Below are 18149 nucleotides of genomic sequence, written 5' to 3' on the forward strand. Positions count from 1 at the left end.
TCCATTGTAGAATAAGGCTGTAACGTAACATAATGCTGAAAAGGTACTATGTATTATCATATTTAATACAAATTCATAAAAGCTATCAGAATATTCTGCATAGAGACAGAGCTATTCAAATTCTCATCTATCTATCCACCACACATTCCTGTTACAATACTAACCCATAAATCTAGTATTCTCTGACAAATGTATAATAACCTTAGCCTGTAATTTAAAACACAGAGGAAGTAGGATTTGTACTGGAAAAACAAATAGGTTCATCGCTACAGACCTGAACACCCACAATGCCACCACTGGTCGCTAACACTGAGCAGTAGGTAGTCACTTGACATTTTAACAGAACTCCACAGGGAATTAAATAAACAATTATGGACTTACTTTCAGGACCTATTTACTTCTTAAAGGTGTAGGCTTTGTGATTTTGTTAAGTCTAAAACACTGGGGCAGTAAAATAAAGCAAGTCACGGGCCCAGGTCCGTCACCTGCCTGAATAAATCCTCTAACAACAAGATGAACAGCACACTCTGAGGTGAGCTACATAAGTCTCAAAAGGTTACTAAAGAAAACAGTAACAGTTCACTAAGCTGTTATCAATGGCCAGAACTCTGCCCTGGCTATTGGCTAATCCAACTTCATTGAATTGGGACCAGCAGTCCCCATAGGATGGTCTGACTGGCAAAATGCTTACTGTAGGACGTCACGACACTACGCAGCCTCGCTGTGCCAAACCTGGCTGAGAGAGCACTGCGCTGTTGCCACCCACGCACACCTCTACCCACAGAGCCTTGGGTACAAAGCACACTCTCCTCTTTCAGCACCTTCTGTAGTCACATAAACTGCAGGCAAACTAGCACAATTGACAAGAGGAACTAGACTCATGGTGTCAGAGGGATTTAAAATGTCAGATTTAATGCCACTGATGATAGGTTTACGGTGTGGTATATAAATTGTTTAATTTTCCTGTTTAAACATTCTGTGAATGAATGTTAGTGACCGTGCATGCCATGAGGGAGGGTGGGCTAACTAACCTGTTGGGTTTTGCTGTTGGTGTAGAAGAAGGCCAGGCGATAGAGGCTCTTGTAATGCTGAGGGAAGCGGCTCAGGCAGAGGAAGAGAGCATGGACACACATCTCCACCAGCATGTGGCGCTGCTCTGTCCGCTCAGCAGGGAGGGCCTTGGGCACCTCCACAACCTCTGGAGGGGGCTCGGGCCATCTCTGGTGACGGCTCTTCCCATCGCTGGCGGGAGTCTGGGGGGTGGCCTGAGGAGTGGGGGTTTGGGGGGTGATCTGGGGAGTGGACGAGGCCTTTGGTGGGGTGGATGGAACAGGCAGTGCATGAGGGCAGGGATCTATGGTCGGCTTTTGGGCATCAGCCTCAGGTACTGTCAATGACATGGTGTCTTCTACTTCTTGGACTTGTTCTTTGTCCTCCAGCAAGATTACAGTCGCGCCCTCATTGCTTCTTCCCCCATGTGAGCCTTGAGGAATTCAGGGTTTGAAGAGGAGCGAAATATTAACATGATCCATTCTCAATACGTCCTGTCCCCTCTAAAACACAAGTCATTGGCTTACAATATCACAAAAGAAAAACCCCATTTAGCAAATACTAAAGCTGGTGTTCGGGTAGAACTAATTTCCTTAACTGCATTTCAGGATAAAAGGAACAACACCCACCCGTGTCTTCAACTGTAGGCTGGCCCTCCTTGATGGGGGTGGTGTTCTCAGAGGAAGACGTACTGCCCTTCCCAGACTGAGACTGTAGCTTAGCATGGCTACTGTCCTGGGAGCTGGCGGGGTCTGTGAAGGCATCCTGGGTGGAGTTGGAGTCAGACAGCATCACCACCACACTGTCCTGACTGCGCTCTGCCAGGGGTCAAACACAAACACAGGTCTGGCATGGGTGCCAGTCACACGCATGGACCAGCCATACCCATGGATGGGCCACGGACACCCACCTACTCCTTATCAAGGGATCAATCACAAAGCAGTTAAGGTTTTCATTCAGGAATAAAATAGGTACTTGTCTCCAAGAATGAAAAGGGTTGTGTGTGTGTAGCAAAGTATGTCTATTTATGCAAACATCATCAGGTTCATCTGCCAGACAGCCATTACAGTAATCGTACATACACAAAAATCTCCAGACCTTAGTCATGCTTCGAGGGAGGCCTCTGCTTTTACACAGCACTCAAGCCACCTAAAAACTAGATGCCAGCATTCTTCTTAATAAGCATATTGTGCAACCTCAGCAAGAAGCTGAAATCCTCTGCAGATAATAACCAAATTAGCAGGAGGGCAACAAAGTTCTGTGAAAGGAGCTCAGGGGACTTGTTAAAGATTCCCTGTAATTAGCTAAATGTACAAATTTAGCTGATATAGGTGTTGCAAGGACTGCCCCATAAAAATAGAAAGTGTGGAGTGGTGACGAAGTTTGTGGAACTCATTTAGGGACACTTTTACACTGAGCAATTGTGTCCCTAAAATTGTGCATGATACTCTGTAATGTCCTGGATATAAGAGGGTCTTAAGTGCAGTACCATTCAGGGATGCCAGCCACATTGGAGACCTGGGCAGGCAGTAATCATGGTCAAGTTCTGGGGTGGCTGTTGAAGATATTGGGATATGCTTAAATAAATAAAAATTGCTTAATTCCTGATTTGACAATTAGACATCATATTACAGTACATGTGTGATGGAAGAAAATAAACATATGCTTCAATTGAGAACAGCACCGCCTCTACTCCCCACAATTGCTTACATATTGCAGTTACCATGATGCGCTTCAGACAGGCATCAAGCAGGAAAGGCTCGGCATCCACTGGCAAACCTGCCTGCACACGGTGGTCCATTTCTATCATCTATCTCAGAAGATGTGTACCAATGAGGGTCCAACCACAGTCGGACTGATTTGGCATTATATCATCATACTAGCGCTGACTTTGCTGATAGCTACTTTGAGGAAAAATAGTACTTATTATGCATGACGTGGTTGTCCCACCTAGCCATCTTAAGATGAATGCACTAACTGTATGTCGCTCTGCATGGCTAAAATGTAAATATCAATTGAACACAATTGCAATGGAAAGCATAGTAATCATTGTATAACTTTTAAATACAATCAAATAGGTTAAGATCTCTGTTGCAAACGTAAGCAACACCAAACCCAAGCGAAATAGTAACCCATAGTAGCCCATGAACCATTTAGTGGATTGTTTGTGAGAGGACTGAATTTGTCCAGTGGCAGCACACATCCCTTGGTATCCACATGCATATACATGACAAAGCAGGTGGCAGAAGCAAGCAGGCAGAGAGGTAGCAGGCAGGTGGGTAGGTAGGTAGGAAGGAATCTGGAAAAGGTGACAGAAAAACTGGCAACATGGGCAATATGGCTGCAGTAGTCAGACATTCAAACTAAACAGGGCATAGGGGGGAAACAAAATACCAAAAGCTGTTTTTTACAGTATATACTGCCAAGATATTTTGCAAGGCTGTTTGTAATGAATGGTCAATTTATACGGAACAAAAATATAAAACGCAACATGTAAAGTGTTGTTCCCATGTTTTATGAGTTGAAATAAAAAGATCCCAGACGTTTTGCAAAAACACAAAAAGCTTATTTCTGACAAATTGTGTTTACATCCCTGTTTGTGAGCATTTCTCCTTTGCCAAGATAATCCATCCAACTAACAGAAGTGGCATATCAAGAAGCTGATTAGACAGCATGATCATTACACAGGTGCACCTTGTGCTGGGGACAATAAAAGACCACTCTAAAATGTGCAGTTTTATAACACAACACAATGCCACAGATGTCTCAAGTTGAGGGAACGTGCAATTGGCATGCTGACTGGAGGAATGTCCTCCAGAGCCGTTTCCAGATAATTAAATGTTAATTTCTCTACCATAAGGCACCTCCAACGTTGCTTTTGATAACATGTCTAACCAGCCTCATAACCGCAGACCACTTGTAACCACGCCAGACCAGGAACTTTCGATGGCCACTGGCATGTTGGAGAAGTGTGCTCTTCACGGATTAATCCCGATTTCAACTGTACCAGTGAGATGGCAGACAGCATGTATGGCGTCGTGTGGGAGAGTGGTTTGCTTATGTCAAAGTTGTGAACAGTGCCCCATGGTGGCAGTGGGGTTACAGTATGGGCGGGCATAAGCTACAGACAACTAACACATTAACATTTCATCTATGGCAATTTGACTGCACAGAGATACCGTGAAGAGATCCTGAGGCCCAATGTTGTGCCATTCATCCGCCGCCATAACATCATGCGTGATAATGCAAGGCCCCATGTCGCAAGGATCTGTACACAATTCCTGGAAGCTGAAACTGTCCCAGTTCTCCATCCATGGCCTGCATACTCACCAGACATGTCACCCACTGAGCATGTTATGGAAAACTCTGGATCAATGTGTACAACAGCGTGTTCCAGTTCCTGCCAATAACCATAAACTTCACACAACCATTGAAGAGGAGTGGGACAACATTCCACAGGCCACAATCAACGGCCTGATCAACTAGGAGAAGGAGACGTGTCACGCTGCATGAGGCAAAACGGTGGTCACACCAGACATTGACTGGTTTTCTGATCCATGCGCCTACCTTTAAAAATAAAAAAAGTCATCTGTGACCAACAGATGCATATCTGTATTCCAAGTCATGTGAAATCCATAGATTAGGGCCTAATGAATGTATTTCAATTGACTGATTTCCTCATATGAACTGTAACTCAGTAAAATCTTTAAAATTGTTGCATGTTGGGTTTATATTTTTGTTCAATATTTACAACAGCATTCATTCAATGATACTGTATCTTTTCACTCACGGCAAATATTTGTTTTTACCCCTTGACGTCTTTGCAACAATGTAACAAATATAGTAAACAATGTTGCAGTGAATATCATTTAAATTATGGGAAACAGAAGCAAATTGTACATTATTGTATATAGCTCTATGTTTCTATAAGTGAAAAGCCTTTCAACTTTTTTCAGGAACATATTATGTAAATATTTCATCCTAACTTCCCACTAAGTACAAACAGACACACGCACACTTCTTTGTACGTGATATTTTAACGATTGCTTCCCCTATGTAAAATATGCTCTTAAAAATGGTGCATAAATATAAACATAGGTTTAGTGCACTGAGATTTGGTGCATTTGTTTTTATCCACACTTTGGTGAAGCACGTAATCATCTCACCGGCAATTGGGAGTTCAGAGTAAACTGCTTTCGTCTCCCATCACACTACTGTTGTCATGCAATGCTAAGTGCTAAAATGTAAAGCAAAGTTGCATCAGTGCATTAACTGATATCTTGTTTGTAATTCATTTTGAAAAGCTACCTCCCTTTTATTGAAGGATCTCTAACCATGCTGTTATATTGTATGACAATATTGTCTGTATGTGGACAGTGTAGGTCTAGTAAAGTAGAATCATTGAAATTACTCTTACTCTACAAAGGTGACTGATTACCCACAATCTTTAAAAAGAGTGTGTACTCTAAATTCAGCCCCTTCTCCCCTTTCCCTCCCTCTACTAACAGGCCTGCTGCTACTAGTGAACCAGCCATCAGTAATACTCATACGGCACTGCAAAACAAGCACTAGACTTTGGTTTAGTAATCGAACTGCGCTCACAGTAACGGGCACAATTCTGAACCATAGTTTTGTTCTCAGATCCCAGTCTCAGTACAGCTACCAAACTTTCCTTGACACATATTTGTTTAAAGACAAGCTTTTGTGTCTAGAAGTGTCCAATCAGTGGGTGACAGTCTTCAATTTAGCTCAGTTGTTTCAAGTGAACATGCAGTGAAATGCTACTAAAGTGTACTGTGAGGTACCTCAAGCAATTCAGCAACTGTTCACTGGGATCAGGTAAAACCTCACAATGGAAACCTGGTTGTCTGTGGCTCTGGGTTTGTCACAGCGGGTCTAGAGTTAACAACACACTAAAAGCCTGCTGTGTCCAGGACAGACTTCTACTTTACTGGCCATTACCCCCTATAAAGACACCACAGCTTACAGGGAACATATTGGCAACCAAGTCTAATGTGATAGTCAGCAGGCCTCTTGCATTATTTTCATAAATAATTGCCCTGCTATAATTATTTGAATAGTAAGAACAGTCATCAGAAACACCTGATGAAATCAAAAGAGCATATTATAAAATCAAAACAGGATCTATTCTCAAAATGTCTTCATAAGAGGCGATGAGAAAATGATCAATGCAGGGACACAAGGTCTCCTGAAGTTGCAATAGAAACTGGTGATGTCATCAAAAGGAGAAGCAAGGGAAATGGGAAAGAAGGGGGGAAGAGGGTGACAACCACAAAAGTCTAAATATTGACTATATATTTCAACAAACAGGCCTGGACGCTGTCTGCCAAACTCAACCTTCACCCTGTTTGACTAAACTAAACGCTGTTGATTTTATAGTGCAGTAAAACAATATCCACATATCCTGAGATGCCATATTGCCCATTTTACCATGATATCCCAATCACCCAGTGCATATGGGGTCCTTACTGGAACCAAAGCCATTATCATCATAGTGATGAACCTTCTAACCACCACTACTCCCCAGCCCAGTGAGATTCCTCACCCAGCCCAGTGAAGGAAGGGCCCAGAGGCCCAGAAGCAGCGTCTAGGACTGGGACTGTACCATCAGCCTGCTGCTCCTCCTCATGCTGCTGCTGCCACGTCTGCTGCTGCCTCCTGAGGGTTTTACGTTTGACGTAATCGTGGTCGACCGGAGTGGCCGTGTAAGGTGGGGATGTCAGACCTGCAGCGTTGGAGGGGAGGGAGGCCCCATGAACATCCGCCGCAGCGCACACAGACGACACAGAGCAGTGGGAGTCCTCGTCCATCATGAAGAGGGGCTTCTCCCTGAGGTGAGAGAGAAGGGGATAAAACAAAAGGTTGGACCAGAGTGGGGGAATTTCATGTTTTTCTTTTGATTTGTAGGTGAATCACAGAGCGAGTTTCATAACAAAGAGCATAGATCCCAGGCTAAGGTTGAGGCCCCTCACTTTTCGTGGGACCTGGGCATGCTCTTCTCTTCCCCCCTGGCGAAGGGTCCGGTGGCTGCCTCAGCCAGGATGTTGAAGAAGATCTCGTGCTCCAGGTCCGGTTCCTCAGCCTCCAGCAGCTTTAGGATGGTGGCACTCAGACGAAAGTACAGCTTGGGGAGAGAGATGCCAGAGAGTCAAAGGGATTTATAAAGATGAGGTATACTCTCTACATATCTATCTACTACACAAAAAGGACACTTGCATGTAATTCCTTCTAGATCAGTGTTATTCTAACTTTTTCAGGAGTTACCCCATTTTTTTCACCCGAATTTCTGGGGACACCCCCCACCCCTCTAAAAATGTCATGACCCCACCCGACCCCAAATCTAATGACACAACCTTATAAATAGCCAACTTTCCATTTTTATATGTCAACAAATAACCTTCAATTCATTACAAGTTCAGCTCGTATAAAAATGAAAAGAAACTAAAAAAAAAAAAAACATCTAATTATTATTTCTCAAAAACGGTTGTATATTGTCCCATACAATACTCTGAATTGTATTTTTGGGGGCGACCCCGCTGCAGTTCTCCCGCGACCCCGACTTTGAATACCACTGTTCTAGATGAATACAGCAATAAACTGTCTTTTTTTAAAGTGGTTGCTTCATGTGCAAAAGCACAACTGTATGTTATGGCCCAGTGGGGACTGGAGCTAGAAACCCTCTGGTCTGAAGCATGTGTACCTCCAGGGCCTCCATAGCCAAGTCAGGTGGATTGTGGTAGTGTATTTTCCGAGGGTATCTGGCAGCCTCCTCATGCAGATAATGTGCTGCCTGCGTGGGAAGAAAAAGAGAGGAGAGACACACTGCTCAATCTCATTTGATGGGTGTTACACACAATGAAACACTGGTTACCATAGTCAATAACTTGCAATGGTCAGATATCAGCCTTTCACACATATTGCTTAATAAATTGATGACATTGTGTTAGACTTGTTATAACAGAGCAGCAAAACACACTACAAAAGACAAACTGGAAGAAGAGAAAAACAAAACAGAGATGCACAGTGATTCGAAGTTATAAAATGGAGCTAAACAATTGAAGGACTGGGTCTGGAGAGGTGAAAGACATACAGACAGAGCTGCATCATCTGACCTCTGACTTCCCAGTTTCCCCATCACTCCCCTTCCACCATACTGGCCTCCATGGACATACCTACTCCTTTGAGCCCTCAGACTCCCCCAGTCTGTACAAATCTAGTCTGCAAGGCAGACCTATGAATCACTTGAGTCCACCGATAGTGTCCCCTGCTGTGCACCTGTTTGTAGAGCTGGACGTATTCCCGGGGTGGCTGCTTTCGTTTCTCCGCTATCTTCCCCAGCATGTAATGGATGAGCCACTCTTCCTCATCACTATCCCCCTCACACCGAGACGCCCCCTGGAAACACTGGGACGACGTCTCCAGCATTGTATCTCTCCTCTCCTCCATCTGAAAAACACACATTAAATCCAATACTGTCAGCAGGGATTTACCTCCCCTCGACAGATCAATTGACTAAACAATTAATTCAGACACATGATGACCGGAACTGACATAATTTAGTTTAGAGAAGTACAACAGAATACAGTGCCTATGAGTATTCTATACACTGGTCTGTCCACTGCACCTGTTTGACGACCTCAGGGGGCAGCTCGCTCCTCCACTGTTTGACTTGACGCGAAGCAAAGGAGTGCAGGGCATAGGACATGGTGCCATACTCGATCCACAGAGCCAGGTTGGAGCTGTTGATCTCCAGGGCCCTCTTAAAGCAGTTGAGCACAGCCAGGGAGTGCTTCCAAATGGGGCCATCACTCTTCAGCTCGTTGGAGTTGAGCTTGTCCTGGATGCGGCTGGCCCTCGCCAGTGCCATGCCAGCCCAGGAGTCAAACCTACAACCATAGAATGAATCATGCCAAGGGAAAATCATCAACATCACACCATTTAGAAATCACCTTGAAGGTAAAAAAAAACCCAACATATATTCATGTTGAGTTGCTTAAAATGTTAATACTAAAACAACAGAACTATAGCAGCGAACAGAACTGACCTGTTTGGACAAACACAGATGTCATGCATATAGAACTTGATGGCCTTGGACTGCTCCTTGTTCTTGAAGTGGTAGTCAGCCAGGAGGTAGAAGATCTCATTGACCACAGGGGGTGCTGGAGCGCCCCCCTCAGGGAGGCAAGGTACTGGCTCCTAGTTGGGAAGAACCACTGGATGATCTCCTCATGATCTACTATGCTGATAAGGTCAGGTCTGACATCAGTCTTAGAGATTCAACTAGAATCTTATACATATTAAGTACTCCATTTGTAAACCAGACATATTTCAATGTATAATATGACTTGTACAGTGTCATGACCTATAATGAATGTTCATGATGTGCTTTATAGGCCTAAAGCACTCTCCATGGCAACATGTAAAGCCAGGTTGAGGCAATTAGCATTTGTGACTCATAAATGCCCTGTACTGACCTTCCCAGCCGTGCCCTCGATGTAGGCTGACACCTCATCCATGGTGAGGATGGGAGTGTCACTTCGGGGCACAATGCCAGAGATCCTCTTCAGCAGGTTGGCCAGGTCAGCAGACACCGTGCTCGTCTTGTAGCTGTCAAACTCAGGCAGAGTCTTGGGCTTGAAGTACTGGAACATGAAGAGGGCATTGCTCCACAGGAGTTCCACCTGCACGCCAAAGAAAGGCACATTTAGTTTTGATAAGAAAAAATATTGTATTGTACTGTTAAAAAAATATATATATAATTATTATATTATTTTAACGCATACATACACTATTTTAAAAGGCTAATTGATCATTAGAAACCCCTTTTGCAATTATGTTAGCACAGCTGAAAACTGTTGTTCTGATTAAAGAAACAATAAAACTGGCCTTCTTTAGACTAGTTGAGTGTCTGGAGCTTCAGCATTTGTGGGTTCGATTACAGGCACCATACACATGGTTAGCAGATGTTAATGCGAGTGTAGCAAAAAGCTTGTGCTTCTAGTTCCGACCATGGAGTAATATCTAACAATGTCACAACAACTACCTTATACACACAAGTGTAAAGGAATGAATAAGAATATGTACATAAAAATATATGGTGGTCCTTCTGTAGCTCAGTTGGTAGAGCATGGCGCTTGTAACGCCAGGGTAGTGGGTTCGATCCCCGGGACCACCCATACGTAGAATGTATGCACACATGACTGTAAGTCGCTTTGGATAAAAGCGTCTGCTAAATGGCATATATTATTATTATTATATTATATGGATGAGCGATGGCCGAACGGCATAGGCAAGATGCAGTAGATGGTATAGAGTACAGTATATACATACGAGATGAGTAATGTAGGGTATGTAAACATTATATAAAGTGGCATTGTTTGAAGTGGCTAGTGATATATTTATTACATTCCATTTTTAATTATTAAAGTGGCTAGAGATGAGTCAGTATGTTGGCAGCAGCCACTCAATGTTAGTGATGGCTGTTTAACAGTCTGATGGCCCTGAGATAGAAAAAAAGCTTCTAACTGAAACCTTGGTGATTCCCTCTAGCATGAGAAGGGACTAACAACACTGGCTGGTACATTCTTAATCAGATGCAGCCAGATAATCAATCTCATAAAAATTCCCTGAAAGTACACAAATTGCTTACTCATGTCTTGACCCATTCTAGTAGAGTCCTTGGGTCTTATGGCTCGGATGACCAACCAGTAGTTAATTAGTCGGGGATTGCATTCATGAACTAATTAACCTGGTCTCTTAGGAGCAGTATATTCATCATGCAATTACTGCATATCAGTTACACTACAAGCCAGTACCAGTGTGTAAACAACCTCATGACGGATTGACAGCCACCTAGTAGCCAGTTGAACATATTACATGATCTCACATGATTGAACATGATTTCCATTTGCTTCTCCTCTCTCAAAAAATAGGACAAACCCTGGCAGAAATGTGAATGGGATTGAAAGGTAAAGGACAGTCAGTAATATGACATGAAAGGGATAATGTTGGATTCTGGCATTCTGGCTCTGGTTCTACTTACCTAGAGTCAGATGGACTCGTGGACACCATTTTTATGTCCCTGTTTGCAGCGCAAGTAAAACAAGGGCTTGAATGCCAGATCTCACAGTATCCCTGTAAGAGGGATGGGTGTTTGACCTGTTGAGCAGAGTGCTCCTCTAGATAGCGGGCCTTGCTCTTCTTGCTGGGGTAGGAGTACAGGCAGTAGAAGCACTGCTCCAAGGCCATCTCCAACTCCTCTTTGTAGGGATGGGTGGCCTCCGCTTTAGAGGCAGCCAGCTCTTTCTCCAGAACACAAACCTGAACATGAAGACAACACTAGTAAAGTTCTATCCTGATTAAACTATGAAAAATACTTTGAAAGCAATTAGAAACTAATTAAAGCCATATCATAGGTAAACAAAACAGGGAATTAACTGAGCTGACAGAGGATGTCCACACAATCGCAGCCCTGCTGACCAACTCACATAGAATTTGAGCAGAGCACCATCTGACTTGCAGCACCAGGAGCGGCGGCCCAGATACTCGTGGGCCGTGTTGAGCAGCATCAAGGAGGAGGGCAGCATGGGGGTGTTAGAGTCTTCTGAAGAGGGTCACAGGGAACAAGTCATTTTAGGGCTTCCAACATGGATTTAAACAGGACATCTTCACAGTTATGAACATGATGTAGTCCACCACCACATACCTTCATCGTCCCCTACTGATATGTGCTGGCGAAGCAGGCAGTTGAAAGCAGCCTCCTCGTGTTTGATGATGTGGTACAGGAGAATCCAGGGCAGGACCGAGGAGAAATTAGGCTCCTTGGGATCATCTGGGATCACCATGATGCAGTCAATCAGCTGGAGATAAGACACACAACAAATTTGAATATGATTTTCTGTTTCCAAACACACTCTGTGTCTACCAGATACATTAGAGTCAGTGTTTCCCCAGTTTCCCCCATCTGACCTGGATGAGGTTGTTGGCCAGCCGGGCCATGCTGGTGTAGCGGTTGACGTTGCTCAGGAGTTGAAGGTCCCCTGTGAAGCAGACCTCGATGCCTCCCAGCAGTGTTGTGATGGTGGAGACCCATTCCTCTTTGGCCGAGTGAGAGCTGGCTGGGACAGCGTTGAGCTGCTGCAGGGCTTCGTTCAGGGCCACCTCGGTGCACTCCAGACACTGACGATAGTCCTTCTGCTTCAACAGGGAGTTCTGGAGTACAGATATGCCGAGAAAAGAGGAAAAATGTCATCCATCTAAAAATGGCTCAATGGCTGTCTATTGTACATGGCATCATGCTCATAGAATGTACTGACGTGATAAGCAATAACACTGCTTGTCCTTTTCTACATCGGTAGCACACTGAAAAGTAGTGCCATGCCAAACAGAGAAAGGCTTCTTAAAAAAGGAGACTCATATAAAACACACGGAACACAGTACAACTATTGCTGTATGAATCCAGAAACTAACCTGCAGCAGAAGCAACTGGGCAGGCCTCTCAGGAACAGAGCTGACAAACTCCAGAGGCTTGACCCGCCCAGAGCCATAGCTGAGGGTGGGCTGCAGCAGCCGCACCACAGACTCATAGTCCCCAGACTCAAACAGACGCTGGATCTCCTCCAGGGACTGACAACGCTCCAGAGACTTCAGCTTCTTATCAATCTGTCAATGACGTTTGGAGAAAGAAACTCTTTCTGATGAAGCAGACAACTCAAAGTCACAGGGGACCTACATGCTCTAATGAGATGGTTGGACAAAATAATAGATCACATGTGAGGGCCAAGTGCATGTTATTCAAATAGAGTATTTGTGTGCTAGTTTTACTGGTCACTGACCTCCTCCACTGAGATGGCTGCATCCACACGCAGGTTGGGCAGGTAGATGGTGTACTTGTCCTCCTCTGTGGTCCGTGCGTGACTCTGCAGCATGTCTGTACACACATCATAGCTCTCCAGGGCCTGGTCCATGTCTCCCTGTGAGAAGACAAGCACACAAAACAAGACTTATTTTATGAATCACATCAACATAAAATGTTGATCAGATTCAATTCAATGACTAAGAAAAATCAATATGTGAGATTTATTGGGAGGGGTCAACTCGGTATGATGCAAAATTCGTTCTTTTTTTCCCTTTCTTTAAAAAAAATGTAAGCGCTAAGGGAAATATGCAAAAGAAAACATGGGTAAATGAGGTTACAGGATGAATGCTAAGGTTACCTGCAGGGCCAAGAAGCGTGCCTTGAGCCAGTAAACACGTACCACCACGGCCACCCAGTTTTCCTCAAACAAGAACCCCTGTGATGATCCCAAGGCCAGCTGTAACATGTCCCCTTCAAAGTGCTGCCCTGGGAACTCTGCTTCACACACAACACTGCTCTGGCCCCCACTGCACTTTCTCGGCGACCCTTTACAAAAAGAAAAAGTAAGGAACATACCAGTACGGTTATTCAAAAAGAAGCCAACCAATATGGTTACTTCATAAAGGAATACCAAAGTAAAGCGATCTGTTTGACACATACCATTTTTGCCTTTGCTGTGAGACCATTGCTCCAACTGAAGCTCCATACATGATAGGCTCATCAGAAACATTTCCTGCACATGAAACACCAATTACAACTAATTTACAGACAGATTGACAGGTGCAATAGGTGGGATGACAAAACATTGGTACTTCAATTTAAAACACTGTTGATGAAGTAACAAATCAGGAGAGAGTCACAATAGATCCCTGGGCTGTCCCATACCCGTATGTGTTGATTACTGCAGTCACGGAGCAGAGGGTTGGGCAGGCCGCTACTGTGCTTCCTCCAGCTGTGATACACCTCCAGCACCACTGCAGTCAGCCCCCGAGGCCACTCCTCCATGAACTTCTGACCCACCGCTTTCAGATAGCACATCATCAACTCTAATATCCCACCATTGCTCATATTATTGAGCAGGAAGTTGTGGACATCCTCTTGTTCTGGGGATGAAGAAAGACAATGTCATGTAAATCCTATAAGATGTTTGACATTAATGCATTTGAGTCATGTAGAGGATTGTATAAGACATGTACCTGATTCCATGTATTCAATAGAGTCTAAAAGCATGCCGCTGTTGCCATGGAGCAGCTGGGAGTCCTGCTTAACTTCACACTGAGCTTCCAGGTTACTCAGGCTCTCGTCATCATCCTCAAGGTCAAACTTCTTTAGTCTGAGTGGAACAGGAGAGCCTCATCACCATCCAAAACAATATATTTGCACTGTGTTGTTATTGTTCCCTTGGGGTTCATGACAATACCTGGATGGTAGGTATTTGAAAAGCAGCTCCTGGAAGTCAATCTTCTCCTCCTTCTTGCACTTGGTGTTTCTGACCCGAGCTGAGCGGCGCTTGGCAGTGTCTCCGCTGTCCTCCATTGTGCGTCTCCTCTTAGGGGCCTTCTTCTCCTTCTCCTTCACAGTGAAGGATGTGTCCATAGCTGTGAAGGCACAAATTGACATTTAAACAATACATTAATTATCAGAGCATAGAATAAGCCATTCTGACACAATTTGTTTTGTTGTCTAAATGCTTGCAAATCAATGGAATTGACATGCTAAATTAGATTAAAAGAAACAACTGACCAACAGAGGGGGCTGTAGTTGTAATGACCTCTACTGTCTGGCTCTGTGTGATCTGAACCAGAGGGCTGGGCTGGGACAGTGCTGATGGCTCAGGGACAGGAAGTGGAGGCAGGGAGGAGCTGGGGCTGCTGCTGGGGATGGTCTGAATATCACTGACAGGAGGGCAGGGCTCAGGAGGCAAGGCCTGGAGGCAGTTGGGGTCGCGGTACTGGGACAGGTCAATTCTGCGGCCCAGGCTTGGACGTGGCGGCTCGCAGGTTGTCTGATGTCTGTACATGGCAAGGAGGCTCTCTCCAACATTCTTCCACCTGAGAATCATAATTAATCAAAGTGAAAAGCAAGGGAGTAAACTGCAAAAAATAAATACATGTTTAAGTATTCACAGCAACTCTGTAGCCTGTGAAACTAAACGAGGAGACGTGGAGGTGCATCCACCTGTCAACAGATAAGATTAAGTGTGAAGACTCACGAGAAACAGCGGATGGGTTGGACTAGGACCAGGTCTGGTTTGGGTTCCCGGGCAGAGAGAGCCTGCCTGCGCCGTCGCAGATCCATCGCCTCCTCCACAATGGCCTGGGTCTCCTCCTCATCCACCTCCACATAGTGAATGGACATGTCACTGCATATGGAGCATGAGGACAAGATCATGACCACATGGACTGCTGTATGACAGCACACATTTAGGATAAGTAAACAGGTAGGTAGAAGGGCTGTACCACTTCAAGAACATTTGCATGGAGTCCCTCTTCAGACAAGGCTGTTCTTCAAAGATCTTCTCCTTCAACACCAGCCCTTTGGTGTAACAATGATCCTTTTCCAGGGCTTTGCAGATGAAATACAAACAGCCTGGAAAACAGTATGATAGATAATTATCCCCTTCATCATTTTTGCACACCTGGACCACCCTTAAACATTGTTTTCAAATCAACAGTTCTAAACAGTAAGAAATATGATAAAAACAATAGTGATTAGTTAGTCCTTTGCACAGTGACAGAGGACAGACATACAGAGGAATGACTCACAGCTGTAGTCACTGAGTGTGTAAAGAACAGTTATGAGGTTATCCAGACAGGGCCAGTGGTCTGGGTTACATTGCAGACCCTCCTCAAAGGCATGCCGCGCCAAAGGAATGCGCAACAGTCGCACCGCCACCTGACCAATCTTGTACCACATGTTCACATCTGTGGAATCCAGCATCACAGCCTGCGAGAAAACATATACTGCATCTTCAGGTCACATGGACTTGAACAAATGTATTGTGTACACTAAAGAACATTTAGTCTCCCGCTAAGATGTTCCTTACCCCTTATGAGTTATATGGTTTACTGATAGGTTACATAACTTATGCTCTCTTTGGATGAGTTTACCTCCAAGTAAAATTCCATGGCTGTCTCCAAATCATCCCGCAGCGCAGCCAAACTAGCCAGGTTTTTGAAGGTAGAGTATTTCAGCATCAGCCCTGGATGCTTAAGACCCACCTTTTGGTCGTCCGAGGGCATTGCCTGTGAGAGGCATGACAACATGTTAAATCATATAAAGGGTTATTGTGCAGGATCATTTCAATAAGACATGCAGTGAAACACATCGCGTCTCTGAAGGGAATGATACCTCTTTGAGCAATGGGGTTTTGAGGAGTTCATGATAAGCCTTTGCAGACTCCTCAAACTTGTCATGCTTTTGAAGATCTAATGCTTTATGATACAAAGCAAATGCCTCTGCTTCCTGTAGAGGAAAAATTGGGAAATAATTCAGAACAAGCAAATATCTACTTTGAAAGCAAAGTTTAACCAAATGTGGTTGGTGTAATGCGGCTCAGCAAGATTACCACACCTGTGCTTCCTTAGTTCGACTCTTTTTAGTTTTCAGAGGGTCTTCAGACTCATCCGCTGCGGCTGAGGCTGCATTTAGTGCTGCAATCCGGATCTGAAGAAAATAAAATATTACATTATTGGCCAAAGACATCAATGTGCAATACAAATGTGAGAATTGATGGTCCTGTGAAGAACTGAACATGTGGTACTGGTACAGTATGACTAGCGATTTGACTACCTGTTCAGGAGAATGCATTGGGCAACTACTTCATCGCTACTACTTTGGAAGTTTTGGCTAATTGTATAGGATTGTTAGGATGTAAAATAAAGAAACAAACCATCTTTGAGTCATGCGCTTACAATGGTCATCAATTCCAACTGTCCAGACCTAGAGACAAGATTACAAACACAAATGATATTTGATAAACATTGCTGCAGGAGATGTAAGCTAGCTAACTGTATGTACTGTAACGTTACTCTTTAGTTGAAATAGTTTTTCAAAACAACTGCAGCAATGCTAAGCTAAAGATCAATGTTGAAAATAGAAGTTAATAACATGAAGTGTATAGCTAGCTAGCAAGTGAATGTCAGTGTCAGAAATTATGCTATGTAACGTTAGCTAGCTATCGAGCGTCTAGGGCAAAGATAGGAGGCAAGCTGCAAAACACCGATGATAACCCATGTCGAATCATAGCTAGCTAGCTAACGTTAGTGATACCCTTGTAAAAAGAATAATACTTGACATCACAATCTACCGATAGAAAACTAACCGATGTGAGGTTTTTGATTTAATTCAAAAAAATATATAGTTAGCTTACTTGCTATCCTTATTCCATCCTGACCCGAATCAGTCTCAGTAGCTAGCTAGCGCGGTACAACTAGCTAGCTAGCTAATAGTCTCGGTGTGCATCACTTGCACATTTTTGTTACTAGCCACTTACCAATCCTTCCCAATCTCATCATTCCCTGCATTGACCAGACTTGTTCGGTACTTTTACAATCGAACATATATTGGGAGTCTGCATCAATACGATACAATATTATAAAGCCAGCTGGCTGTGAGGGTCTTGAAAACTTTGACACTCCTTTGTTGTTGTAAATGCACTAGAGCTCGTTCACTCTGCATGGGGGAATGATCCGATGACTAGTAAAATCGTGGGTTATTGGACAGCTTAATACCGGGTGGGTTCGAAGCGCCAATCATAAGATCTGATATTCAGTTGATTGTCCGCAATTGGTGCACCGCTCTGTTCACTTCATTTTGGGCTTTTATTCAGACCCCCCGGCAACCCTTCTTTTAAGTATTCTTGATAGACTTTATGTCTATAATTGAATCTCTGAAATGACTAAATAATAAGAAAAGCTTGTCTACAGCCCAATATTATAATATCGTAAATTATTTTCTAAAATAAATGTCATCGTCACTTCGCGTATGCTTTTATGTTATTTTCGATTATTAAACTCCATAAAGTCTGTCTGTTATATTTGACAACAAAAAGAATAATAAAAAATACGATGCCGTGCAAAACCAGTTTACCCAAATATAATATATTCTTTGACAAAATAGTCGAGTGACCGCTCTAACAATGCAAATAACAAAAATGGAAACCAGGCGGGAGGAGGCGAGATCAGATGGGACCGTTCTAGCCAATTAGAGGGCAGATACG

At 43.9% G+C, this 18149-nt stretch overlaps 1 protein-coding gene across 5 annotated transcripts in view; it reads right to left on the reverse strand.

The window, feature by feature from the left end:
* The window catches only part of LOC124034346 (calcineurin-binding protein cabin-1-like), a 61371-nt gene extending 43352 nt beyond the window's left edge, over positions 1 to 18019 (reverse strand). The window contains exons 1-30 of one of the 5 annotated variants that reach the window (XM_046347428.1): positions 17424 to 18019; positions 16821 to 16870; positions 16502 to 16594; positions 16280 to 16393; positions 16039 to 16173; positions 15694 to 15874; positions 15388 to 15517; positions 15141 to 15290; positions 14672 to 14979; positions 14349 to 14526; positions 14125 to 14261; positions 13814 to 14031; positions 13589 to 13661; positions 13287 to 13474; positions 12906 to 13043; positions 12541 to 12732; positions 12040 to 12282; positions 11777 to 11930; positions 11559 to 11674; positions 11230 to 11391; positions 9546 to 9752; positions 9116 to 9267; positions 8696 to 8957; positions 8347 to 8517; positions 7772 to 7861; positions 7044 to 7195; positions 6797 to 6900; positions 2540 to 2605; positions 1680 to 1868; positions 1032 to 1483 (exon numbers count right to left, since the gene is read on the reverse strand). In XM_046347428.1, the coding sequence (XP_046203384.1) occupies positions 1032 to 1483; positions 1680 to 1868; positions 2540 to 2605; positions 6797 to 6900; positions 7044 to 7195; positions 7772 to 7861; positions 8347 to 8517; positions 8696 to 8957; positions 9116 to 9267; positions 9546 to 9752; positions 11230 to 11391; positions 11559 to 11674; positions 11777 to 11930; positions 12040 to 12282; positions 12541 to 12732; positions 12906 to 13043; positions 13287 to 13474; positions 13589 to 13661; positions 13814 to 14031; positions 14125 to 14261; positions 14349 to 14526; positions 14672 to 14979; positions 15141 to 15290; positions 15388 to 15517; positions 15694 to 15874; positions 16039 to 16173; positions 16280 to 16393; positions 16502 to 16594; positions 16821 to 16823 (4758 nt within the window). In that variant the 5' untranslated portion in view covers positions 16824 to 16870; positions 17424 to 18019. Of the gene's footprint in view, positions 1 to 1031; positions 1484 to 1679; positions 1869 to 2539; positions 2606 to 6616; positions 6901 to 7043; positions 7196 to 7771; positions 7862 to 8346; positions 8518 to 8695; positions 8958 to 9115; positions 9268 to 9545; positions 9753 to 11229; positions 11392 to 11558; positions 11675 to 11776; positions 11931 to 12039; positions 12283 to 12540; positions 12733 to 12905; positions 13044 to 13286; positions 13475 to 13588; positions 13662 to 13813; positions 14032 to 14124; positions 14262 to 14348; positions 14527 to 14671; positions 14980 to 15140; positions 15291 to 15387; positions 15518 to 15693; positions 15875 to 16038; positions 16174 to 16279; positions 16394 to 16501; positions 16595 to 16820; positions 16871 to 17423 lie in introns of all 5 variants that reach the window. The other 4 variants (XM_046347425.1, XM_046347427.1, XM_046347426.1 and 1 more) reach the window with 4 other exon arrangements.
* Positions 18020 to 18149: the final 130 nt, after the last annotated feature.

Source organism: Oncorhynchus gorbuscha, linkage group LG04 (genome assembly GCF_021184085.1).
Source record: "Oncorhynchus gorbuscha isolate QuinsamMale2020 ecotype Even-year linkage group LG04, OgorEven_v1.0, whole genome shotgun sequence".
In the NCBI taxonomy this organism is placed as follows: domain Eukaryota; kingdom Metazoa; phylum Chordata; class Actinopteri; order Salmoniformes; family Salmonidae; genus Oncorhynchus; species Oncorhynchus gorbuscha.